Source organism: Mobula hypostoma, chromosome 1 (assembly GCF_963921235.1).
Source record: "Mobula hypostoma chromosome 1, sMobHyp1.1, whole genome shotgun sequence".
Classification (NCBI taxonomy): domain Eukaryota; kingdom Metazoa; phylum Chordata; class Chondrichthyes; order Myliobatiformes; family Myliobatidae; genus Mobula; species Mobula hypostoma.
This window is the reverse complement of record NC_086097.1, coordinates 111,032,748-111,059,365: the sequence shown is the minus strand read 5'-3', so window position 1 is coordinate 111,059,365 and position 26,618 is coordinate 111,032,748. Positions and strand designations below refer to the sequence as shown.

Here is a 26,618-nt window from a genome sequence, read left to right as displayed (position 1 = left end):
AAAAAAAACATCTTAACTGCATTAATACGACCAATCAAAGTTAAATATAAGGGAAACCATTTAGATGAAAGTTGAGTAATATGGTCTATTAATGGTAAAAAGTTAGTCTTAAATAAATCTTTATGTTTACAAGTAATTTTAATCCCAAGATATGAAAAGTAATTATTAATCAATTTAAATGGAAATTTATAATATAAGGGAAGATGTTTATTAATCGGAAAAAGTTCACTCTTACTAAGATTTAATTTATAACCTGAGAAAAGACCAAATTGTGCTAATAACTCTAAAACAGCAGGAATGGATCTCTCAGGATTAGAAATATATAAAAGTAAATCATCAGCATAGAGTGATAATTTATGGGACTTTAATCCCCGAGTTATCCCAGTAATATTTAAAGATTCTCGAATAGCAATTGCAAGAGGTTCTAATGCAATATCAAATAATAGGGGACTAAGAGGACAGCCTTGTCGAGTACCACGAAAGAGAGGAAAAAAAGGTGAGTTTAAGGAGTTAGTACGAACCGAGGCTACAGGGGAGTGATATAACAGTTTAATCCAGGATATAAATTTCAAGCTAAAATTAAACATTTCAAGCACCTTAAATAAATAAGGCCATTCTACTCTATCAAAAGCTTTCTCGGCATCTAAAGAAATAACACACTCAGGAACATTTTGTGAGGGATTATAAACGATATTTAACAATGTACGAATATTATAAAAAGAGTAACGACCTTTAATAAAACCCGTTTGGTCTTCCGAAATAATAGAAGGAAGTACTTTTTCTAGTCTATTTGCTAATAACTTAGAAAAAACTTTAGAATCAACATTTAATAAAGATATTGGTCTATAAGATGCACATTGAGCAGGGTCTTTATCCTTCTTTAGTATTAAAGAAATTGATGCTCTATTAAAAGATTCCGGAAGTTTACCAAGTTTCAAAGAAGCCTCAAAAACCTTATAGAGCCAAGGAATCAATAAAGAAGCAAAACATTTATAAAATTCAACGGTAAACCCATCAGGGCCAGGAGCTTTCCCCAGATTCATAGAAAAAATAACATTCTTAATCTCATCCATTGTAATGGAAGTATCTAATAAAGAAGACATATCCTGTGAAATCTGAGGGAAGTCTAACTTATCTAAAAAATCATTCATATATTTAGAATCTCGAGGAGACTCTGATTGATATAAAGAAGAATAAAAATCACAAAAGGTTTGATTAATCCCCACATGATCCAATATCAATCGATCATTTTGGTTATAAATCTGATTGATTTGAGATTTAACATAATTAGATTTCAATTGATTAGCCAGCAGCTTGCCAATTTTATCACTGTGAACATAAAAATCACTTCTTGTTTTCTTTAATTGGTTTACAATCGAGGACGAGAGTAGTAAACTGTGTTCCATTTGAAGTTCAGTTCTTTGTTTGTATAGCTCCTCAGAAGGAGCCATAACATATTTCTTATCAATTTCTTTAATCTTGTCCACAATTGCCATCTCCTCCTGCTTCTGTTTCTTCCTCAAAGCAACGGAATACGAAATAATCTGACCCCGAATATAGGCTTTAAAAGTGTCCCAAAGAGTGTTAACCGAAATATCTTCTGTATGGTTAATTGTAAAAAAAAGCTCAATCTGTTCATTCATAAAATTAACAAAGTCCGAGTCCTGAAGCAACAGCGAATTAAAACGCCATTGTCTATTGTTTGGTATATTGGCCATAATTTTAATAGAAAGCTTAAGTGGAGCATGATCCGAAATGGTTATAGAATCATAATCACATTTAATCACTGAAGGAATGAGACGAGAATCAATGAAAAAATAATCAATTCTTGAATAGGAATGATGAACATGTGAAAAGAAGGAAAAATCTTTTTCCTGAGGATGCAGAAAACGCCAAATGTCCGTCGACCCAGAATCAGAAAGGAAAAAATTAATCAAATTTGCAGATTTATTAGGTAAAGTCCGTAAAGGAGCCGAACGGTCCAAAGCTGGAGATAAACAGGTATTAAGATCTCCGCCCCAAATCAATGAAAACTCGTTCAAATTCGGAAACTGATCAAACAATGATTTATAAAATTCCGGACAATCCATATTAGGAGCATAAACATTAACCAAAACTACTTTTTTATTAAATAGTAAACCACTAACCAATAAAAATCTACCATTCGGATCAGAGATAATATCCTGTTGTATAAAAGTAACTGAGGAGTCTATAAAAATAGAGACGCCTCGAATCTTAGCATTGGAGTTCGAATGAAATTGTTGTCCCTTCCAGAATTTGAAAAAACGTAGTCTGTCCCCCCTCCGTACATGGGTCTCTTGTAAAAATAAAATTTGTGCTTTAAGTCTCCGGAACACTTTAAAAACTTTTTTCCTTTTAATAGGATGATTAAGACCATTAGTATTCCAGGAGACAAAATTAATAATAGACTCCATAAATCCTAAAGTCAACCCATAACAAGGAGGATTGACAATAGGCGCGACCCACAAACCCGGAGAGGAAACAGAACATACAAAAGATACCGGGGAAAAGGACGCAACCAATACTTCAATAATGTATATAGCCCAAAGAGAAACAAACTAAAACGTGAAGCCCCTCCCACCACCCCCCACCCCAAGACCCCAAGGCGAAATCTAAAGCAGACCCGCCAGAAAGAAGCAAGCGCTAAAACTACCCCCATGACTTCCGGTATACGCTCCCTAAAAAAAAGGTATAAATATAAAAAGGATCAGCTAATTGTAAAACAGTAAAAAAATAAGTAAAAAAAAGTTAGCTCAATTAAAATACACACAGAACAGAACAAAAGCCGGAAAGTATATATTAAAAAAAAACCACAATAAACCTCAAACTCATGAATAGACACAGCAACAAAAAAAATAGGATTATTAACATAAAATGATTATAAAAAGCAAAACAGAATAAAATTTAAAAAAAACTACAAAATTTAAGGCCGCACAGGAAATACGTAAGATGACAAAAGGGAAGTAACCACCCAAAATCCCCTGGGAAAAGAAAGAAATGACGCAGTTAAAAAGAAAGTTTAGCAGCCATATTAAGAAATCGAAAGTAAACTTTTCTGCCCAAATAGGGCACAGAAAAGTTAAAACCAACCAATTCACAGCCTCCGATCAACGGAGAAAATTAAAAAAAGGCAATTAAGATGTTGAAGATGAAAGTTGATCCAGATAACTCTGGGCATCCGATGGAGAATCAAAAAAACGAAGGGCTCCATCTAACATGCGAATCCTTAGACGTGCAGGGTACAGCAGCGCTGGTCTTAAATCCATCTTATAGAATTCCGACATCACGGATCTGTAACGGACCCGTTGGTCCCAGATTGGTTTACTGAAATCTTCCACGAATCGGAACTTAAGATCCGAAAAATCAATGAAACCTTTAGATCGAGCGAATCGAAACAGTCTCTCCTTGTCTTGAAAGTAATGAAAACGTAAGATAACATGCCTAGGTCTATCTGACCTAGACGAGTATGATGGGATTCTGTGAACACGATCCAGTAGCGGTGGTTGGTCAGGAAATACAGTAGGGAATGCATCTTTTAAAAGTTGGGAGAAATATTTCATAGGGTTGTTAGCTTCCACGGCTTCCCTGACGCCAATCATTCGTAAATTCTGCCGTCGCATTCTAGATTCCAAGTCAGAGTTTTTAAAAGTCAAAAAGTCAAGTTTCTTCTTCATTACATTAATTGTTTCTTCGACTTTCCCCATCTTAAGCTCACTTTGTTGCGCGGATTTTTGAAGATCAGATATAGCCGACTGATGTTCCGCAATACATGTTTGCATCTTATCAATTAAATCGGCAATTTTCTGGAACTTAGTTGAGATTTCCGTATGAATCAGGTCTTTAACAAAGCCCATAATTTCTGTACGAATCATCTCCCTAACAGAGGTTGAAATTTCCCTCTGAATTAACTCCGATATCGCTTTCAAAGTCACCGGTGATTCAGTCGGAGGGAGATCCGTAGCTTTTGGTTTAACCGGAGGTTTACCATCCTTGCCGTCTTTCCCGTTCTTAGACATAGCCGATCTCAGTATCATCCAATTGTCAGAGAATTCAGTTTAATTCAAAGTATTGTAAAAATTGATGCCTTAATAGTTAATTAAAGTATAGCTGACCATAGAGAGAAAAAACTCAGAGGTAATGGAGCGAGTCAAGAACGCGACTTCACTCCATGAGCGCTACCGGAAGTCCCCAAGCCTCTGACTATCCACAGGATCCTCTCATCATCTTGTACAACTCTATCAGGTCACCTCTCATCCACTATCGCTCCAAGGAGAAAAGGCCGAGTTCAGTCAACTTATTCTCATAAGGCATGCTCCCCAATCCAGGCAACATCCTTGTAAATCTCCTCTATGGTTTCCACGTCTTTCCTGTAGTGAGGCGACCAGAATTGAGCACAGTACTCCACGTGGGGTCTCACCAGGGTCCTATATAGCTGCAACATTACCTGTTGGCTCTTAAATTCAATTCCACGCTTGATGAAGGCCAATGCACCATATGCTGCCTTAACCACAGAGTCAACCTGTGTAGTAGCTTTGAGTGTCCTATGGACTCGGACCCCAAGATCCCTCTGATCTTCCACAATACCAGGAGTCTTACTATTAATTCTATAACCTGCTATCGTATTTGACCTACCAAAATGAACCACCTCACACTTATCTGGGTTCAGCTCCATATCCACTTCTCAGCCAAGTTTTGCATCCTATCAATGTCCCGCTGTAACCTCTGACAGCCCTCCACACTATCCACAACACCCCCAACCTTTGTGTCATCAGCAAATTTACTAACCCATCCCTCCACTTCCTCATCCCGTCATTTATAAAAATCACGAAGAGTGGGGGTCCCAGAACAGATCCCTCAGGCAATCCACTGGTCACCGACCTCCATGCAGAATATGACCCATCTCCAACCACTCTTTGCCTTCTGTGGGCAAACCAGTTCTGGATCCACAAAGTATCCCATGCCTCCTTACTTTCGCAATAAGCCTTGCATGGGGTACTTTATCAAATTTCCTTGCTGAAATTCTTGTACACTACATCTACAGTTTTACCTTCATCAATGTGTTTAGTCACATCCTCAAAAAATTTAATCAAGCTTGTAAGGCACGACCTGCCTTTGACAAAGCCATGCTGACTATTCATAATCATATTATGCCTCTCCAAATGTTCATAAATCCTGCCTCTCAAGATCTTCTCCATCAACTTACCAACCTCTGAAGTTATGACTTACTGGTCTATAATTTCCTGGGCTATCCCTACTCCCTTTCTTGAATAAAGGAACAACATCCGCAACCCTCCAATCCTCTGGAACCTCTCCTGTCCTCATTGATGATGCAAAGGTCATCGCCAGAGGCTCAGTATTTGCTCCCTCACTTCGCACAGTAGCCTTGGGTACATCCTGTCCGGTCCTGATGACTTATCCAACTTGATGCTTTCCAAAAGCTCCAGCACATCCTCTTCCTTAATATCTACATGCTCAAACTTTTCAGTCCGCTGCAGGTCATCCCTACAATCGCCAAGATCCTTTTCCGTAGTGAATACTGAAGCAAAGTATTCATTAAGTACCTCTGCTATCTCCTCTTGTCCATACACACTTTTCTACTGTCACACTAGATTGGTCCTATTCTCTCTTGTCTTATCCTCTTGCTCTTCACACACTTGTAGAATGCCTTGGGGTTTTCCTTAATCCTGTCTGCCAGGGCCTTCTCATGGCCCTTTCTGGTGCTCCTAATTTCATTCTTAAGCTCCTTCCTGCTAGCCTTATAATCTTCTAGATCTCTATCATTACCTAGTTTTTTTGAACCTTTTGTAAGTTCTTCTTTGTTTCCGGGGCATCTTCTGGGTGAGATACAACCTGTACGAAAAGGATGGGTTACACCTGAACTCAAAGGGGTCCAATATCCAAGCAGGCAGGTTTAAGAGAGCTGTTAGGGTGGGTTTAGACTAATTTCACAGGGGAAGGGGAATGAGAGTGATGGTGCGGGGGAGGTTAAGGAAGGGGAAAACAGAAATAAATCAAAGCTAGCGTGCAACAAAGATGATGGAAAGGACAGGGAGGAGATGAGGCATAACCACAGCCAGTAAGATGAGTTAAAGGTCAGTAGAGGTGTGGAGCAGTTAAAATAGAAAGCAACAAATACTGGATTGAAAGTGTTGTGTTTGAATGCATGCAGCTTAAGAAATAAAATGGATGATCTTGAAATTCAGCTACAGATTGGCAAGTATGATGTTGTGGCCATCTCTGAAACTTAGCTAAAAGATGGCTGCCATTGGGAGTTGAATGTCCAAGGATATATGGTGTATTGGAAAGATGGGTTAGTAGGCATAGGTGGTGGTGTGGCCCTGTGTATAAGAAATAATATTAAATCATTAGAAAGTGATGAAATAAGAGCGGAAGGTGTAGAGTCTCTATGGGTTGAGCTAAGAAATGGCAAGAGTAAAAGGACCCTAATGGCAGTTGTATACAGGCCTCCAAACAGCAGTCAGGATGTGGATTACAAATTACAGGAGGAGATAGAAAAGGTGTGTCAGAAGGGCAATGTCATGATAATTGTTGGGGATTTTAACATGAAAGTGGATTGGGAAAACCAGGCCAGTACTGGACCTCCAGAGAGAATTTGCAGAATGTCTAAAAGGATGGCTTTTTAGAACAGGTTGTTGAGCCCACTAGGGGATTGGCTGTGCTGGATTGGGTGTTGTGCAATGATCTGGAGGTGATAAGAGAGCTTATCGTTAAGGAACTCTTAGGGAACAGTGGTCACAATATGATCGAGTTCACTTTGAAGTTTGAGAAGAAGAAACTAAATTCCAATGTGTCGGTATTTCAGTGGAATAAAGGAAATTACAATGGCATGAGAGGGGAACTGGCCAAGGTTGACTGAAAAGGGACACTAGCAGGAAGGACAGCAGAGCAGCAATGGCTGAAGTTTGTGCGAAAAATGAGGGAAGTGCAAGACATATATATTACAAATAAGAAATTTTCGAATGGAAGAAGGACACTATCGTGGCTGACAAGTGAAGTCAGAGACAAAGTAAAAGCAAAAGAGAGGGCATACAAGGAAGCCAAAGTTAATGGGAAGATAGAGGATTGGGAAGCTTTTAAAAACTTGTGGAAGAAAACTAAGAAGGTCATCAGGAAGAAAAAGATGAATTATGAAAGGAAGCTGGCGAGGGTGAGGGTAGATAATTCTCCTGGACCTGATGGAATGCACCCTTGGGTTCTGAAGGAAGTAGCTGGAGAGATTGCGGAGGCATTAACAATGGTCTTTCAAGAATTGATAGATTCTGGCATTGTTCCAGATGACTGGAAAATTGCAAATGTTACTACGCTATTTAAGAACTGCTTGCCTGGCATCAGTGGTTGAGCCCACTAGGGGATCGGCTGTGCTGGATTGGGTGTTGTGCAGTGATCCGGAGGTGATAAGAAGAGCTCACTAGATCTTACGAAAGGTTCAAAAAAATTAGGTAATGATAGAGATCAGTGGTTGGGAAGTTGTTGGAATCGATTGTTAGGGCTGAGATTATGGAATACCTGGAGGCACATGACAAGATAGCCAAAGCCAGCATGGTTTCCTGAAAGGAAAATCTTGCCTGACTAACCTACTGCAATTTTTTGAGGAAATTACAAGCAGGGTAGGCAAAGGAGATGTAGTAGATGTGGTGTACTTGGATTTTCAGAAGGCTGCACATGGGGCTGATTTGCAAGGTAAGAGCCCATGGAACTACAGGGGAGTTACTAGCATGGGTGGAGCATTGGCTGATCGGCAGAAAACAGAGTGTGAATAAAGGGATCCTATTCTGGCTAGCTGCTGGTTACCAGTGGAGTTCCATAGACATAGATATACTTTATTGATTCCGAGGGAAATTGGGTTTTGTTACAGCTGCACCAACCAAGAATAGAGCATAAATATAGCAATACAAAACCACAAACAATCAAACAACTATATGCAAACTATGCCAGATGGAAATAAGTCCAGGACCAGCCCATTGGCTCAGGGTGTCTGACCCTCCACGGGAGGACCTGCAAAGTTCGATGTCCACAGGCAGGAACAACCTCCATGATGCCCAGTGTTGCATCTCGGTGGAATATGGCTGGAATCCAACAGCAAAGAGTTCAATATCCGGGCTACAATCACGTTCCTCAATCATAATATGACCAGGATTGCACCATCTGTTGTTAGCCAGAGCGGCAAGCCCCCCTCCTTTACGCTTACCGCTCTCAGTGCACTTCTGGTCAGCCGTAATGGTCTGGAAGCCCTCCATGGAAACGTTTTGGTCGGGTATGTCCACGTGCAGCCACGTTTCAGTAAAACACATAACACTGCTCTCCTGAAATATTCTCTGACTCCTGGCTAACGCCGTCAACTCGTCCATTTTATTACCCAGCGATCTCACATTGCCCATAATGAGAGAGGGAAGACACAGCTTATAACTCCTCTTCTCCATAAGTCTCTGTTGTCTCAACCCGGTCCTCTTTCCTCGCCTTTTTGATTCCCCCTCTGCATCCTCTGTGTGTTTTCCTCCAGATTTTAGCTGGGGTGTCCACTACTCTGTTCGCTAAACCGGCCGGCATAAGCGCAATCAGCTGGTCCCGGGAATAAACAATGCGACCATACTGCTGCCCCGCTAATGAGATGTGTCCGAATGTAACTATTTCCAGTGCTAAAAACCCATATAAAACTCTCCGCCAGCATGTTAGAGAGGGTGCAGCTTCAACGTGTTACCGTGGGAAAAAAAACAACGTAAGTTAAGAAAGTAAGAAGAAAAAAAGTAAGAAAACTAGTCGGAGCGGCTGTTACAGGCTGCATGCACAACTGGCGCATGCACACTGACACGGGTAGGTGTTGGGACCGCTGCATTTTACGGTGTAAGTCAGTGATTTGAACTTTGGGATTAATGGATTTGTGGCTAAATTTGCCAATGATACAAAGATAGGTGGAGGAGCAGTTAGTGATGAGGAAAGAGGGAGCCTGCTGAGAGGCTTGGATAGTTTAAGGGAATAGGCAGAGAAGTGGCAAATGAAATGCAGTGTTGGAAAGTGTACGGTCATGCATTTTGGTGGAAGAAATAAATGGGCAGACTGTTATTTAGACGGGGAGAGAATACAAAATGCAGTGATGCAAAGGGACTTGGCAGTCCTTGTGCAGGATACCCAAAAGGTTAATCTCCAGGTTGAGTTGGTGGTGAAGAAGGCGAATGCAATGTTGGCATTCATTTTTAAAGGTATAGAATATAAGAAGCATGGATATGATGTTGAGGCTCTATAAACACTCATGAGACCACACATGGAGTATTGTGTGCAGATTTGGGCTCCTTATTTTTAGAAAGGATATACTGACATTGGAGAGGATTCAGAGAAGATTCACGAGAATGATTCCAGGAATGAAAGGGTTGCTGTATGAGGAACGTCTGGCAGCTCTTGGGCTGTATTCCCTGGAATTCAGGAGAATGAGGGGGATCTCATAGAAACATTCCGAATGTTAAAAGGTCTGAACAGGTTAGATAAGGCAAAGTTATTTCCCATGGTAGGGAATTGTAGGACAAAAGGGCACGACTTCACGATTGCAGGATGTCCATTAAGAACAGAGATGCGGAGAAATTACTTTAGTGAGAGGATGGTAAATCTGTGGAATTTATTGCCACGAGAGGCTGTGGAGGCCAAGTCATTGGGCGCATTTAAGGGAGAGATAGATAGGTTCTTGATTAGCCAGGCCATCAAAGGGTATGGGTAGAAGGCAGGGGAGTGGGGATGATGGGAAGAATTGGATCAACACTTGATTGAATACCAGAGCAGACTCAATGGGCCGAATGGCCTACTTCTCCTATATCTTATGGTCTTATGATTGACTTGCATGGTTTATATCAATATTGCAATCACCATGATAACTGTATCCAATCAATACTGTTGGTTCATAAGACCATGAATATGGTCAATCTATTTATAGATATTGATTGCAGTGCATCTTTGCTTTTATTATTGACATGAAAGCAAAGATGCACTGCTGAGGCTTGATAAATTGTTGGTCAAAGCATATTTGGAGTATTGTGAGAAACTTTGAGCCTGATATCTAATGAGATGTGCTAGTCTTGGAGAGGGTCCACAAGAGGTTCTCAAGAAGGTACCCTGGAATGAAAAGCACAACAAATGAGTATTTTAAACACAAAATAATCTGCAGATGCTGGGGTCAAAGCAACACTCACAACAAGCTGCAGGTCGGGCAGCATCCGTGGAAAAGATAGGTCGATGTTTCGGGCCAGAACCCTGAAGAAGGGTTCCGGCCCGAAACGTCGACTGATCTTTTCCATGGATGCTGCCCGACCTGCTGAGCTCCTCCAGCTTGAAATGAGTATTTTATGTTTCTGGACTTGTTCTCAATGGAGTTCAGAACAGGTGGGGGGAGTGGGGCGGGGTGGAGACTCTTTGAAACCTACCAACTACTGAAAAGCTTGGGTAGAGTCGATGTAGAGAGGGTGTTCCCATTTGTAGAACAGCTTGGGATGTGATGGCATAGTGTCATGTGCCCCATGACGGGAATAAAGAACCAGCAGAAATAGAAAACACTTTGGAGTCCAGTATTGCTATAAACTAATAATATATATTAGTAACTATGCAATACAGTAATATAAATTAAATAAATCAAATGAGTTAGCAATGATTTTTTATATATGTGTGTGTGTGTAAGTAAATCAGTAAGTGTGGAAATATATGTATGAAAAAGCAAGCTTCTTTTAAGTCTAGGGGTAAAAAGATACAGTCTTATGATGATGAGTAAAGTTCAGTTCAGTTCACTTGGGAGAGAGAGAGAGATATTTGAATCTTTAGGTGAGCTGATGCCGTCAATCTTCTCATTGTCCTTCAAAGTTCTTTAAAAGTCACCGACTGTGACTTTAACGAAGTGGACCGGTTTTCTGTCGTGGAGCTATCCCCCAGGCGAGGGTGGGACACATGGACAACTCCCCACCAGTCAACCCCTTTTCCTTCTTTTCACTGCAAGAGCGATTGGATCGATCCACCTGATCGCTCCTCCAAAACCCACTTTTTCTACGGGCACAACAATGCTCATTTGGTGTCCAAACATGTGTCTGAGGTCTGTATCATCTGACCTCCTATTTATCTCACCGTACTGGGTACCACCTGTCATTCAAGTAACTCCTCCTTCCTCTCTGAAGAAATGCACAAGCAGGCGAACTGTCCTTGAAGTAATATCAACAACCTGCCTTCGGTCATCATAGCAACTTTTGAGCTGCTCAGTGCTGTCTCCAAACCCAACTCAGTAGAATTCTGAAGTTTCTTCCAGTGCCTTAAAATGACAGTCCAACCGTTAGTCTTCATCTCTCTCTCTCTCTCTCTTTTACAAACAAGCCATTGGTGGTAAATAACTCTCTGTCTCTCTTTTCAAAACAACAGTTAGTAGGGGTACTTTAGGATCCCCTCACAATAGCATCAGAATAAAGGGACATCTCTTTAAACTGAGACGAGGAGGAATTTCTTCCACCTGGAGAGTGGTGAATTTCTGGAATTTGTTGCTATAAAGGACTATGGAGGCCAAGTCATTGGGTGTGTTTAATGGTGAATGCAGCAGGCCAGGCAGCATCTCTAGGAAGAGATGCAGTCGATGTTTCAGGCCGAGACCCTTCGTCAGGACTGACGAAGTCCTGATGAAGGGTCTCGGCCTGAAACGTCGACTGCACCTCTTCCTAGAGATGCTGCCTGGCCTGCTGCGTTCACCAGCAACTTTTATGTGTGTTGCTTGAATTTCCAGCATCTGCAGAATTCCTGTTGTTTGGGTGTGTTTAATGCAGAGATTGATAGATTCTTGTTTGAGGGTTAATGAGAGAAGGGGGATGGAGAAGTTGGTTGAATTTTTAAAAAAAGTGCCAAGATTGAATGGTGGAGCAGAGTTGATGGGCTGATTGGCCTAATTCTGCTCCTAAATCTTGCCTCATGTTTTGCTTATATTTACATAGATTAGGATAGGACTGAGCGTGGTCAGGATAAAGTGAAAAACCTTGTGGTAGTAGCATTCCAAGATATTTTGTTTGTATTTTCAAGAAATACAATTAAATTCCAAAGTGAGTTTGTAAGAAGTTCTTCATTTATGTTATTAAATAACATATGTCTGTCACAGAAAATATTCTTTTCTGACTGAGTTCATGATTTTTTTTGTATTGTAGAATATTCTCTTTGGTTATTAGTTCAAGAAAACATAGTTTTTCAACAATGCTGTATTTGTCTGTGTATCTGAGTTGTGGGTGCATGCATAAACAAAAATTTTACTGGACCATCAGCATTAGATAAGTCAGTGAAAACTGATAGTTCTTACCAGGAGTTCCCATTTTTCATAGCTATGCCCTCATAGCTCTAAATGGTGCTGTAGAAATAGAGTATGATTTCAGTATCCAATTTTGTTACTGTCTTATAAATCAATCTATTTTGTTTGCGCAAGAAGCATTCTGTTCATCATATGGGCTATTGGTAACAAAACAATTCTTGAAATTTCAGAAGTAAAATTCAGACCTGTATTCATTAGTTACCTGTTAAGTTTCCTTTAGATTTTATGTCAAAAATAATGTTGCGTTTTTTATTTGTTGCTTTAATGTTCTTTACAGCCAATTTTAGATTTCTTTTTGTGGCCATGTTCTAGATTTCTTCTACTATTGTTAAAGTTACTATGATTCTATGCCATGTAGAGGGAGCTGGCAATGATGCTAATTCCATAACAGTTCTTCAAAAACGTGTGAAGAGGCAAGAAAATCTTCTACAGCGCTGCAAAGAGATGATTCATGTCCATAAGGAACGCTGTGCCCAGATGACCAACGAAAAGGAAGCCCTTCAAGAGCAATTAGATGAGCGCTATCAAGAGCTGGAGAAAATAAAGGTGAATTTAAAACCTGACAATCGTTCTCATCTCTGAATGCTCCTGCTCATCCCATCCAGACACAAAATAGTTTACTGGTTGATTGGTGTTCAATTACAGCATAATATTGAGTATTTCGCTCCTAATAAAATTATTTTGTAGTCAATGTGACTTGGTAGATTGGATTCAGAATTGGTGGTGGATGGTGTTATTCTAACAGGTGGTGTTCTGCAGAGGTCACATCTGGGATTTCTGTTTGTTATACATGTCAGTTATCTGAAGAAAAGTGATTGGCTGATTATAAAGATAGAGATGGCACAGGAATTGAAAGAGCTGTGGATTGTGAAGAAGGTTGTCAAAGCATACAACAGGGTATAGAACAGTTGCAGATTTGGCTGGAGAAATAGCAGTGGGTGTTCAATCCAGGAAAATGTGAGGTATTAATCTTTGAGAGGTTAAATGCAAGGAGGAAGTATACAGTAAATAGCAGGACCCTTAAGAACACCAATGTACAAAGGGATCTTGGGTCTAAGTCCATTACTGTCTAGAAGTGGCAACAGAAATAGACAAGGTAGTAAAGAAGGCATGTGGCATACTTACCTTCACTGGTCAGGATGTTGTGTACAAAAGTCAGGAAGTCATGTTGCCGCTGTATAAATCTTTAGTGGTCAGGGATAGTAACCACGGCTGCAGGAAAGGAGGAAGTCATGGAGGGATTGTCTACTGAGTCATTGTGGGTTGAAGTTAGAAACGGGAAGGGGCAATACTCTGAGTGTTTTTATAGACACACCCCCCCATTAATAACAGAGACATCGAGGAGCAGATAGCAAGGCAGATTCTGGAACAGTGCCACAATAATAGGGTTGGGTGATTTTAACTTTCAGAATATTTATTGGCATCTCCTTAGACAAGGGGTTTAGATGGGGTGGAGTTTGTTAGGTGTGTTCAGGAAGGTTTCCTATGCAATAAGCCAACTAGAGGAGAGGCTGTTCTTGATCTGGTATTGGGAAATGAACCTGGTCATGTGTCAGGTATCAGTGGGAAAGCATTTTGGAGGTAGGGATCACAACACTTATTGCCTTCACCGTAGTGCTGGAGAGGGATAGGAGCAGACAGTTTGGGAAAGCATTTAATTGAGGTAGGGGGAAATAGGTTATTAGGCAGGAACTTGAGAGCATAAATTGGGAGCATATGTTCTCAAGGAAGTGCACAGCAGAAATATGGCAAATGTTCAGGGAAAATTTGCATGGCGATCTGCTTAGAAGTATGGAAAGGATGGTAGGGTAAAAGAACAGTAGTGTACAAAGGATATAGAAAATCTAGTTAAGAAAAGAAAAATTTACAAAAGGTTCAAGAAACTAGGTACTGTTAGAGCTCTAGAAAATTACAAGGATGCCAGGAAGAAGCTCAAGAATGAAATTAGGAGAGTTAGAAGGGGCTATGAGAAGGCCTTGGCAAGCTGAATTAAGGAAAATGCCAAGACATTCTACAAGCATGTGAAGAGCAAGAGGATGAGCTGTGTGAGAATGGGACCAATCAGGAATGAGAGTGGAAATGTGAATGGAGCCGGAGGAAGTAGCGGAGGTACTTAGTGAATACTTTGCTTCAGTATTCACCAGTGAAAAGGACCTTGGCAATTGTGGGGATGACTTGCAGCAGACTGGAATGCTAGACATTAAGAAAGAGGATTCGTTGGAGCTTTTGAAAGATATTGTTAGATAAGTCACCAGGACCGGCTGAGATATACCCCAGGCTACTGTGGGGAGTGAGGGAGGAGGTTGCTGAGCCTCTGGCAATGATCTTTGTATAATCAATAGGGACGGGAGAAGTATCAGAGGATTTGAAGGTTAAAAATATTGTTCCCTTGTTCAAGAAAGGGAGTAGCGATAACCCAGGAAATTATAGACCAGTGAGTCTTAATTCAGTGGTGGGCAAGTTGTTGGAGAAGATCCTGAGAGGCAGGATTTATGAGCATTTTGAAAGACATAATCTGATTAGGAATAGTCAGCGTGCCTTTGTCAGGGGCAGGTCATGCCTTTTTAACCTGATTGAATTCTTTGAGGATGTAACAAAACACACTGATGAAGGTAGAACAGTGGATGTAATGTATATGGATATCAGTAAGGCATTTTCTATGTGAGGCTCATTCAGAAAGTAATGAGGCATGGGATCCAAGGAGACCTTGCTTTGTGGATTCAGAATTGATTTGGCCACAGAAGGCAAAGGGTGGCTGTGGATGGTTCTTATTCTGCATGGAGGACGGTGACCAGCGGTGTTCCACAGGACCCTCCTGTTTGGGATTTTTATAACTGACCTGGATGAGGAAGTAGAAATGTGGATTAATAAGGTTGCTGATGACAGAAGTTGGAGGTGTTATGGATAGTCTGCAGGGTTGTCAGAGATTACAGTGGGGCATCAATAGGACGCAGAACTAGGCTGAGAAGTGGCAGATGGAGTTCAACCCAGGTAAGTGTGAAGTATTTCATTTTGGTGGGTTAATTTTGAAGACAGTATATAATATTAATGGTAAGACTCTTGGCAGTGTGGAGGATCAGCGAGATCTTGGGGTCCGTGTCCATAGGACACTCAAGGCTGCTGTGCAGGTTGACAGTGTTAAGAAGGTGTATGGTGTGTTGGCCTTCATCAACTGTGGGATTGAGCTCAGGAGCCATGAGGTAATGTTACAGCTATATAAGATTTTAGTTATACCCCACTTGGAGTACTGTGTTCAGTTTTGGTCACCTTATTACAGGAAAGATGTGAATACTACAGAGAGACTGCAGAGGCGATTTACAAGGATGCTGCCTGGATCGGAGAGCAGTTTAGTTGAACTTAAGCTTTTCTCCTTGGAGCGACGGAGGATGAGAGGTGACCTGACAGGGGTGTATAAGGTGATGAGAGGCATTGATCATGTGGATAGCAAGAGGCTTTTTCCCAGGGCTGAAATGGCTAACATGAGGGGGCATAGTTTTAAGGTGCTTGAAAGTAGGTATAAGGGGGATGTTGGAGGTAAGTTTTTCACACAGAGAGTGGTGGGCGTGTAGAATGCACTGCCAGTGACGCTGGTAGAGGCAGATACAATAGGGTCTTTTAACAGACTCTTGGCTGGATACATGGAGCTTAGGATAATATAGGGTTATGCGGTAGAGAAATTCTAGGCAGTTTCTTGAGTAAGTTACATGTTTGGCACAACATTGTGGGTGAAGGGCCTGCAATGTGCTGTAGATTTTTATGTTTCTATGTTTAGTTAGACGACATTTGGACTGTTGTCTGCAGTTCCAGTCACTGAATTATTGGAAGGGTTTGGAGAGGGTTGAGATGAGGTTCATCAGGATGCTGCCTTAATTAGCTGTAAAGAGAGCTTGAGCAAACTATGTTTATCCCCCTCTGGATGTTAGAGGCTGAAGGATGTCTTGATGGGATGTACAATTATAGTCATAGTCATACTTCATTGATCGCGGGGGAAATTCGTTTTCGTTACAGTTGCACCATAAATAATAAATAGTAATAGAACCATAAATAGTTAAATCGTAATATGTAAATTATGCCAGTAAATTCTGAAATAAGTCCAGGACCAGCCTAGTGGCTCAGGGTGTCTGACCCTCCAAGGGAGGAGTTGTAAAGTTTGATGGCCACAGGCAGGAATGACTTCCTATGACGCTCTGTGTTGCATCTCGGTGGAATGAGTCTCTGGCTGAATGTACTCCTGTGCCCACCCAGTACATTATGTAGTGGATGGCAGACATTGACCAAGATGGCATGCAACTTAGACAGCATCCTCTTTTCAGACACCACCGTGAGAGAGTCCAGTTCCATCCCCACAACATCACTGGCCTTACGAATGAGTTTGTTGATTCTGTTGGTGTCTGCTACCCTCAGCCTGCTGCCCCAGCACACAACAGCAAACATGATAGCACTGGCCACCACAGACTCATAGAACATCCTCGGTATCGTCGGGCAGATGTTAAAGGACCTCAGTCTCCTCAAGAAATAGAGACGGCTCTGACTCTTCTTGTAGACAGCCTCAGTGTTCTTTGACCAGTCCAGTTTATTGTCAATTCGTATCCCCAGGTATTTGTAATCCTCCACCATGTCTACACTGACCCCCTGGATGGAAACAGAGGTCACCGGTACCTTAGCCCTCCTCAGGTCTACCACCAGCTCCTTAGTCTTTTTCACATTAAGCTGCAGATAATTCTGCTCACACCATGTGACAAAGTTTCCTATCGTAGCCCTGTACTTAGCCTCATCTCCCTCGCTGATGCATCCAATTATGGCAGAGTCATCAGAAAACTTCTGAAGATGACAAGACTCTGTGCAGTAGTTGAAGTCCGAGGTGTAAATGGTGAAGAGAAAGGGAGACAAGACAGTCCTCTGTGGAGCCCCAGTGCTGCTGATCACTCTGTCGGACACACAGTGTTGCAAGCACACGTACTGTGGTCTGCCAGTCAGGTAATCAAGAATTCATGATACCAGGGAAGCATCCAGCTGCATTGCTGTCAGCTTCTCCCCCAGTAGAGCAGGGCGGATGGTGTAGAACGCACTGGAGAAGTCAAAAAACATGACCCTCATAGTGCTCGCTGGCTTGTCCAGGTGGGCATAGACACGGTTCAGCAGGTAGACGATGGCATCCTCAACTCCGAGTAGGGGCTGGTAGGCGAACTGGAGGGGATCTAAGTGTGGCCTGACCATAGGCCGTAGCAGCTCCAGAACAAGTCTCTCCAGGGTCCTCATGATGTGGGAGGTCAATGCCACCGGTCTGTAGTCATTGAGGCTACTGGGGCGCGACGTCTTCGGCACAGGGACGAGGCAGGACGTCTTCCACAGCACAGGAACCCTCCGGAGCCTCAGGCTCAGGTTGAATACATGGCGAAGTACTCCACATAGCTGAGGGGCACAGGCTTTGAGCACCCTGGTACTGACACCATCTGGTCCTGCAGCCTTGCTTGGGTTGAGACATTTCACCTGTCTTTTCACCTGTCCAGCTGTGAAGCCCACCAGTGACAGCCATTGTGATGGGTAGGTTGTCAGACTCTTTCTTCCCCTAATGTAATAAGTAGTCTGCTGTTCCATGAGGCAATATATACATGTGGAAGGGGAGCAGGAGCAAATGGACCTAGATATATGGGCACATGAGTCATTGCAAGTGGCAGGGCAGAAAGTGATGATGGAGATGAACAATCTTGGGCTTTATCGATAGAGGAATTTTGTATGAAAGCAGAAAAATCACATTGAACATTGATGTGCCCTTAGTTGGGATATTGAATTAAATACTGGTAAACTTCATGAGCAGATGAATATGGATGCTCGAATTGTACAGAGCAGACCCTTGAGATATTTTGGATATCAACCCAGCTGTTGGCAGTCATATTAAGGCATCCGTTAGTTGCGAGACCATGGAACTGCGCCTGGAAAATCTTCACTCTCCAGGGCGCAGGCCTGGGCAAGGTTGTATGGAAGACCAGCAGTTGCCCATGCTGCAAGTCTCCCCTTTCCACGACACCAATGTTGTCCAAGGGAAGGGCACTAGGACCCATACAGCTTGGCATCAGTGTCATCGCAGAGCAATGTGTGATTAAGTGCCTTGCTCAAGGACACAACACGTTCCCTCGGCTGGGGCTCGAACTCATGACCTTCAGGTAGCTAGTCCAATGCCTTAACCACCCAGCCACGTACCCAGACTGGCAGTCATAAGGCCCATAAGTATATAGTTTGTAGTTTGGTTATACTCACTGCAAAGATTAGTGACAGTTAATTTTGGAATAATGAACGTGACTGTGGAGCAAAGAAAAATGGAGCCCACGCAGGTGTATTTGAGTCTGGTGCACCAGCATCTTTTGCAGGTATACTTTCTGGGTGTAAGTGACTGGACCAGACTGCAATGCACCAGAATGACTTTCAGTGTCATGTCTGTCATGAAGTAAGTCAACATTGAATTGGACTTTGAACCAAGTCCTGGATAATGGCAGACATAAATGAAGCCAGTCTCTATTTGTCTCAATTGCCTCAAATTGGGCACAGCATAGATCCTCTTCTAATTTTCAGCCCAAAGAGCCAAGTCCAGGTGTGTGGTCTGGACATTGCCCTCGAGTTCTGCAAGGTCTTGGAAAATTTGTATTAAAATATGTGCACCTAATTTTGCATCTTGTCAGAGAATTGTTTACTTTCTTTAGCTGTTCAGCCAAGTTAATAATATAATTATAGCTGGGTATTAGAAATCTTCTTAACTTGAAGCCAACCAACAATAATTGTCGGAAAAGTAGTACAGAGGTTGCTTGATTACTTATAGCTTTTTTCGAGGCTTGCTAATGTGTGTTGCTATTTTGCTGTTGATAGAAAATTTAGATACATCTGAAATGAAATTGCATTTTACAAACTCGTGAAAATTTTGTGCGTAAACATGAGGAATTCTGCAGATGCTGGAAATTCAAGCAACACACATCAAAGTTGCTGGTGAACTTGATGTGTGTTGCTTGAATTTCCAGCATCTGCAGAATTGGCCTGCTGCGTTCACCAGCAACTTTGATGTGTGAAAATTTTGTGCAATAGCATTTGAAGCCAAGTTAGTTCAGAGCATGAGGGGGGAAGGACAGGGATATCTTTACTAGTTTAGTTTGCAAGTCTAGTGCCTTGGTATCTATGGGGGTCAAGGAATTTTGTGTGGAGAAGGACTACTGACAAGTTGGGCAAACAGCTTGCAACTTTGTTATAAATTCCATCGACAATATCAAGCAATGTTCATTTTGTTTTCAGGATCTGCACACAGCTGAGAAGACGAAACTGATTACTCAGCTTCGAGATGCAAAGAATTTAATTGAACAATTGGAGCAAGATAAGGTGAGCAGTAAGTATGGAAGGGAGTTGAATGTTTGAATGTGTGGCCATCCACCTCAGAGAAGCAGGAATAACAACAGATTCAATGGTGAGATTTGCTGGCGAATGACTGACCTTTGAACATTTCCATGTATCTTTTCGTAGATTTCATGTTGAAGTCTGGCGATTGGTCTGCTAGCTGCAATCTGAAATAATGAATTCCAGGCCTAACTAGATACCTTCGTAGGAAGTAGGTTTGGGGTCCAATAGTTCCTGTCAGAAAATTTAGTTCAAAGTTCAAAGTAAGTTCATTATTGAAGTATGTATAATGATCATGAAAAAACAACGTAACTTTCATTGGACATGTGATTAGGAAAGAGGAGTTAGAATGCACAGTAATTATGGGAAAGATTGAAGGGAAGAAAGCAAAAGGAAGGCAAAGGCAAATGATGATGGAGACAGCAATGAATACCAATGATTTGATCCACTTGCCTGTAACAGGAGTGTGTGGGCCATGGCAGTCAAAACTCAATCTGGGCATGCACCTGATGATGATGATAATGTCACTACATACTACCTTGAAATTCATTTTCTTGCTGGCATTTAGAGGAAAATAAAGAAATACAGTAGAAATTTATGAAAAACTATACATAAACAAAGACTGACAATTTGCAAAAGAAGACAAAATGTGTAAATAAATACGACAGAACATGAGTTGCAGTCTTTGAAAGTGAGTCTGTAGGTTGTGGAGTCAGTTCATCGCTGAGGTGAGTGAAGCTTTGCATGCTTGTTCAGGAGCCTGATGGAGAGGGCTTTGCCTGTCATGGACAGGGCTGTATCCACCACATTTTGTAGACTTTTATGTTCCTGGTTATCAGTGTTTCTATACCAAGCCATGATGCTACCAGTCAGGATACTCCCCATTGTGTATCTATCTATAGATGATTGTCAAAGTTTTAGATGAGGTGCAAGCTTCTAAGAAAATAGGCGCTGTTGTGCTACCTTCATGATGGACTTGCATGCTGGTTCCAGGACAGATCCTCTGGTATGGTAACGCCAAGGAATTTAAACCTACTGATGACTCCACCTCCATTTCCCCTAATATGGACTGGCTCATGTAACTGGCTTCTTCCTCCTATAGTCAATAATCGGTTTTCTGGTTTTGCTGATATTGAGTGAGAAATTGTTGTGGCACCAGATTTTCAGTCTCCCTCAGGTTTGCCAGTTTATTGATTTGTCCAACAACAATGGTGGTGTTAACAAACTTCATTATGGCATTGGAGTTGTACTTGTCCACGCAGTCATAAGAGTTGAATTGACTTTATTTCTTACATTCTTCACATACATAAGGAGCACAAATCTAAGTTACGTTTCCACCTTAAAGCAAACTATAGTAATTTGTAATAAATGGTTTGTACGGTAAGAAATACAACAGAGCAGTCAATTTAGCTTAGAAATACAATTATATCGGCGTGAATTAAGCAGCCTGATGGCCTGATGGAAGGAGCTGTCCCGGAGCCTGTTGGTCCTGGCTTTGATACTGTTTCCCGGATGGTCATAGCTGGAACAGTTTGTGGTTGGGGTGACTCAGGTCCCCAATGTTACTTTGGGCCCTTTTTATGCACCTGTCGCTGTAAATGTCCTGAATAGTGGAAAGTTCACATCCACAGGTGCGCTAGGCTGTCCACATTGCTCTCTGCAGAGTCCTGTGATTGAGGGAAGTACAGTCCCCATACCAGGCAGGGATACAGCTAGTCAGGGTGCTCTCAGTTGTGCCCTTATAGAAAGTCCTGAGCATTTGGGAACTTGCGCTAAACTTCTTCAGCCATCTGAGGTGAAAGAGGTGTTGTTGTGCTTTTTTCACCACACAGCCAGTACGTACAGACTACGTGAGGTCCTTGGTGATGTGTATACTGAGGAACTTGAAGCCGTTCACCCTCTCAGCCCCAGATCCATTGATGTCAATAGGGGTTAGCCTGTCTCCATTCCTGCTGTAGTCCACAACCAGCTCCTCTGTTTTTGTGATTTGGGGGGGGGGGGTGTGTTTTCTTGACACCACTGTGTCAGGGTGATGACTTCTTCTCTGTAGGCTGCCTCGTTATTATTTGAGATAATATGTAGTATCGTCAGCAAATTTAATTAGCAGATTGGTGCTGCAAGTGGCGACACAGTCATGCGTGTACTGAGATTTAAGGAGGGGGCTTCGGAGACAGCCCTGGGGGGGCTTCTGTGTTGAGGTGAGTGAGCCCACTCTTACCACCTGCCGGTGATCTGACAGGAAGTGAGTATAACAGGGGGCTCAGCACACAGCCTTGTGATGCACCTGTGCTGATGGTGATTGGTGAAGAGATTTGGTTGCCAATCCATAGTGACGGGGGGTCTGCAAATGTGGAAATAGAGGATCCAGTTGCACAGGGAGGTATCATGGCATGGAGACCACCGAACTTCTTATAAATTTTAAAATCTATCAGTAAACACCTCACTTTATTTTAAATAACGTTCTAGCAATCATTGCTTTGTTAACTGTAAATGTCAAATATCCTTAAGTATATGAACAGAAGGTTCAATGTAAATACCAAATTAGTTGTAGCAATTCTACAAAATCTGATTGCAATTTGCATCGAACTAGTTATTGTAGTCTGTCACCCAGGGTTGTGGTCAGCTTGTTCCCACTCCAGTTCTGTGGATTGTATGCTAGCTGAATGTGGCACTCTGCAACACTCAGTTCTTATTGAAGAGGCTTTTGCCTAGTACTTTCCGTAATGCTTTTTAAAAAGATTTTCATTTGTTACGGTGCAGGGATCCCATGAATCAGTGTCGATGTAACAAATGTCCCACAAGTTTTCTTACTTTGTTGGAATTTGGAATAGAGTGTTTGTGTTGGTGGATTGGGCTAAAGCATATTGATGATGGGGTATACCCAATGTTGTTGGTGGAAACTGGTTAGAGCCTCAGTGCTAGAGATATTGATTTGCAGAAGTGTGACCATTGGTTTGTCCAGTCTTCCAATTAATATTGGGGTTTTGTGGTGACTACATTGGTTTTCCTTTAACGTTTCAAGATGCTGAATTCAGTTGCTGTTACTGAGTAAGAATCAATACTGCTTAATCTTCCAGATGCTTGCTCTCAGCCCCAGCCTCCTGGTGATCCCTGTAAAATTGATTAAGCAAATAAAACCATGGAAGACCTGACAGCTTGCCAGCTTCAGACTTTATTTCTTTTCCTTTCTATGTACTACCTTTAAAATTCCTTTTGGAAGTAATTAATGCTTATGTGAACAATTATTTACAACTAATCTCCCTATTACCTAAAAACAGATGGACATGTGCAAAAGATGAACTAAGAGTGATTTAACCAGATGTTTTTTTGCCCCCTCAGTTCCTCCATGTGCACAAATATTCTGTTTTCTAACCAGAGCTCTGGGCATCTCAGGTTTATTTGGTTTATTGCAGTACATCTTGCTTACATGCATTTGGCCTCTTGTGTTGCTATTTAAGCCTTAGACATCTGTGGAATTCTCTTACTGATCACATCTGTTACTGTGCATTACGTGAGGACTCTGTGAAGTATCCACTATGATTTTTTGCTCAGTGGGACCTGGAATAGACAGACCCCATTGATTTCAAGGGTGTTAGGGGCTACAAATTAAGGAAGTAGAGGGTTGGGTGGGCAATATATTTTAATTATGTATAAATTTCTGAATGTTTGTAAATAACTTTTTTTTTAAACTTAACTATTTAGGATGAGCGTAGTTGAAATGTCAGTTTGGGCAATTGGTGTGGTCCTCCTGAAGGACAAAGTCAAAGCAGGACAACGCAGTTGCAGGCCCTTCAGTCCAATAAGCTCATGCCTACCTTGGTGCTCACTCAACTGCTCCCAGTTTCTTGTAATCAGCCCATATCCCTCTAAGCCCTGGCCGTCTATGTGCTTCTTCACATAGAGCACAGTACAGGGTCTTTAGCCCACAATGGTGTGTCAACTGTTTAGCCTACTCCAAGATCAATCTAACACTCTCTGCTATGTAGCCCTCCATTTTTCTTTGATCCACGTGCATATCTTACAAATCCCATAAAAGGGATCTGAGGAGCTTTTTTAGTAATTCATTTAAACTGCATTTATTTCTATAGAAGAGGCTCAACACGTCAGCTGGATGAACTCGGGACATGGATTGACTCTGGGAACTGGGATGTTATAGCCATAAAAGAATAATGGCTGAGGGAAGGGCTGGACTGGCAGCTCATTGTCCCAGGATACAAATGCTATAGGTATCACAGGCATGCAGGTAAAAGAAGAGGAATTTGCCTTGATGAAAGAGGACATAGCAATGCTCCTGAGAAAAGATAATTTTGGGGAATTTTCTAGTGAGGCAATATAGGAGAAAATTAGAAACAAGGAGGGGATGATTAATCTGGAATTGTATTCGAGGTTGCAACCAGTTGTGAACATAATACTGTAATTTTAGTAGGAGATTTTGATTTCGGGGTCAACTCCTTGGATGGAGTGGAATTTGTCAAAAGTGTGCAAAGAAGCTTCCTTTATCGATATACTTGGGACCTACCAGAGAGGATATAACTGAGGGTTGAGGTAGAGGAAGTGTCTTTTCGTGAGCACCATGGATCCAGTGACAGTAATTCTACTAGGTTTTAAAAACTTATGGAGAAGGATATGACATGTTCACAGGTTAAGGTCCTGAATTGGGCAGAGAAAATTATGGAGCTATTGGGAAATATCTTGCAGTAGTTTATTGGGTGAGATTAATTGCATGGAAAGGAGCATCTGTTAACAGTGGGAGGATTTCAAAAGGTTGATGTCAGGAGAGAAAATTTAAAATATGAATGTAAGCTCCCCAATAAAAATAAGTGGACACCAAACGTTTTTCATATATATAAAAAATACAAGAAACAAGAATAGACATTGGATCGCTGGGAAATGACACTGGAGAGGTAATTATGAGGACCAAGAAATGGCAGACGAAATGAATAGAGTTTTTATATCAGTTTTCACTCTGGCCTCTATGAGGTAGAATGTGAGGTGAATATTATATCTTATTGGTCTAGGGACGCATCCAGCTGTCATTTAAGAGTGTGGTGGAAACTGTCCTTGAGTATGGTGGTCTGACTGATGATAAGGGAAGAAAAGCAAGAATGTCCAGCTGGCTGCTTTACAGTGGCAGTGAGGTGCAGACAGTCCATGGAGGGGAGGGTGGTTCCTGTGATGTGCTGAGCTGTGTCTGCAGTTTCTTGTAGTCCTGCTCAGAGTAATTGCCAGACCAATCAGAATCAAGTTTATTATCACTGATATACATTGTGAAGTGTGTTGTTTTGTGACAGCAGAACAGTGTAAAACAAAAAAATTATATATGGTTATCCCGATAAGACACTTAAAATTTGTGAAGATCAAAGGGGACATGCCAAATTTCTTGAGCCTCCTGAGGAAGTAGAGGTACTGTTGAGCTTTCTTGGACATGACTTCAACATGGTTAGACCAAGAAAGGCTGTTGGTGATGTTTACTCCTTGGCTCGTGAACTCTTGACTCTAGCACCATTGATGTAAACAGGAGCATGCATGTAGCCATCCCCCTTCCTGAAATCAATGGCCAGCTCCTTTGTTTTGTTGACATTGAGGGGAAGGTTGTCATGACACCTTGTCACCAGGCTCTGTTTCTCCTTTCTCTACTCCAATTCATTGTTATTTGTGTTTCAACCCAGTACTGTGGTGTCATCTGCAAACTTGTAAATGGTGTGAGAGCAGATCCTGGTTATGCAGTTGTAAAGTAAGGGGCTGAGGATGCAATTGTGGGGCATCAGTATTGAGGATAATCATGGCAGAAGTGTTGCTGCTTATCCTTATTGATTGCGGTCTATTGGTCAGCAAGTCAAGGATCCAGTTTGAAAGGAGATTAAAGATTAGCTTTATTTGTCACATGTACATCAAAACATACAGTGAAGTGCGTCATTTGGGTCAAATCAGTGAGCATTGTGTTAGGGTCAGCCTGCAAGAGTCATCACGCTTCTGGCGTCAGCATAGCATGCCCACAACTTATTAATTCTAAATCTTTGGAATATGGGAGGGAACTGGAGTGCCCAGAGGAAACCCATGCAGGGGGTGTTGAGTCCCACGTTTAAAAGTGTGGGGATGAATTTATTTGGAGTTATAGGCAATAGGTGGTATATTCTGTGGAGAACGTAATAAAAAAAATTACAGGGGATCTTGTGTAGTTACGTATGTGAGCTGAGGATTGGTAAAACTTTTGTGGTAATTTTTATATACAAGCTGTCATCATATTAAACCAGTGCATTGAACCAGACCTTCCAGGTTGGAGGAAGCGCGGCAGGTGAAGGAGCGAGTGCGGGGATTGGCTGAGAAGGAGCGGCTGATTTAAAAAGCCGGTCGTGAGCAGCGAGCTAACCAGACCTTCCAGGTCGGAGGAGGCGAGGCAGGTGAAGCTAATTACTCAAATTATCAGCTAATATAAGCAAGGCTCGCTCTAGGGGAGCGGCCTGTCGGGGAGCGGCCTTGTCAAGGGAAGTGCCTTGTGAGAAAAGTGCGAGTCTTTGGCTCCAGAGTCTTCAGCGAGGAGGCTGAGAGAGGAGACTACGCCACAGTTGGAGAGGGGGAGAAGTGGTGAGGAGATGACTGCTAGGCTGATTGAGTGTGCTACGTGCATGATGTGAGAGGTCACAGACACTGATGGTGCCTCAGGGTCCTATACCTGCGGAAAATATGTCCAGATTCAGCTTCTGAAGGACCGTGTTGCAGCACTGGAGAGACAACTGGATGATGTTAGGTTAATCTGGGGGAACGAGAGTTTTCTGGACAGGACCTACAGTGAGGTCGTTACACCCAGGATACAGGAAGAGAGAAGGAGGACGTCGATGAGCAAGGAAAGGATGTTCGAAGTACAGGAGACCCCGGGAGATGTGCCTCTCAT

The 26,618-nt window shown here is 42.0% G+C and overlaps 1 protein-coding gene across 3 annotated transcripts in view; it reads left to right on the top strand.

Annotated features, from left to right (window-relative positions):
- Positions 1-26,618, top strand: part of golga4 (golgin A4) — a 266,334-nt gene that overhangs the window by 86,782 nt on the left and 152,934 nt on the right. For all 3 annotated transcript variants that reach the window (XM_063054798.1, XM_063054789.1, XM_063054779.1), the window contains 2 exons: positions 12,708-12,895; positions 19,628-19,711. In XM_063054798.1, coding sequence (XP_062910868.1) covers positions 12,708-12,895; positions 19,628-19,711 — 272 coding nt within the window. The remainder of the gene's footprint in view (positions 1-12,707; positions 12,896-19,627; positions 19,712-26,618) is intronic.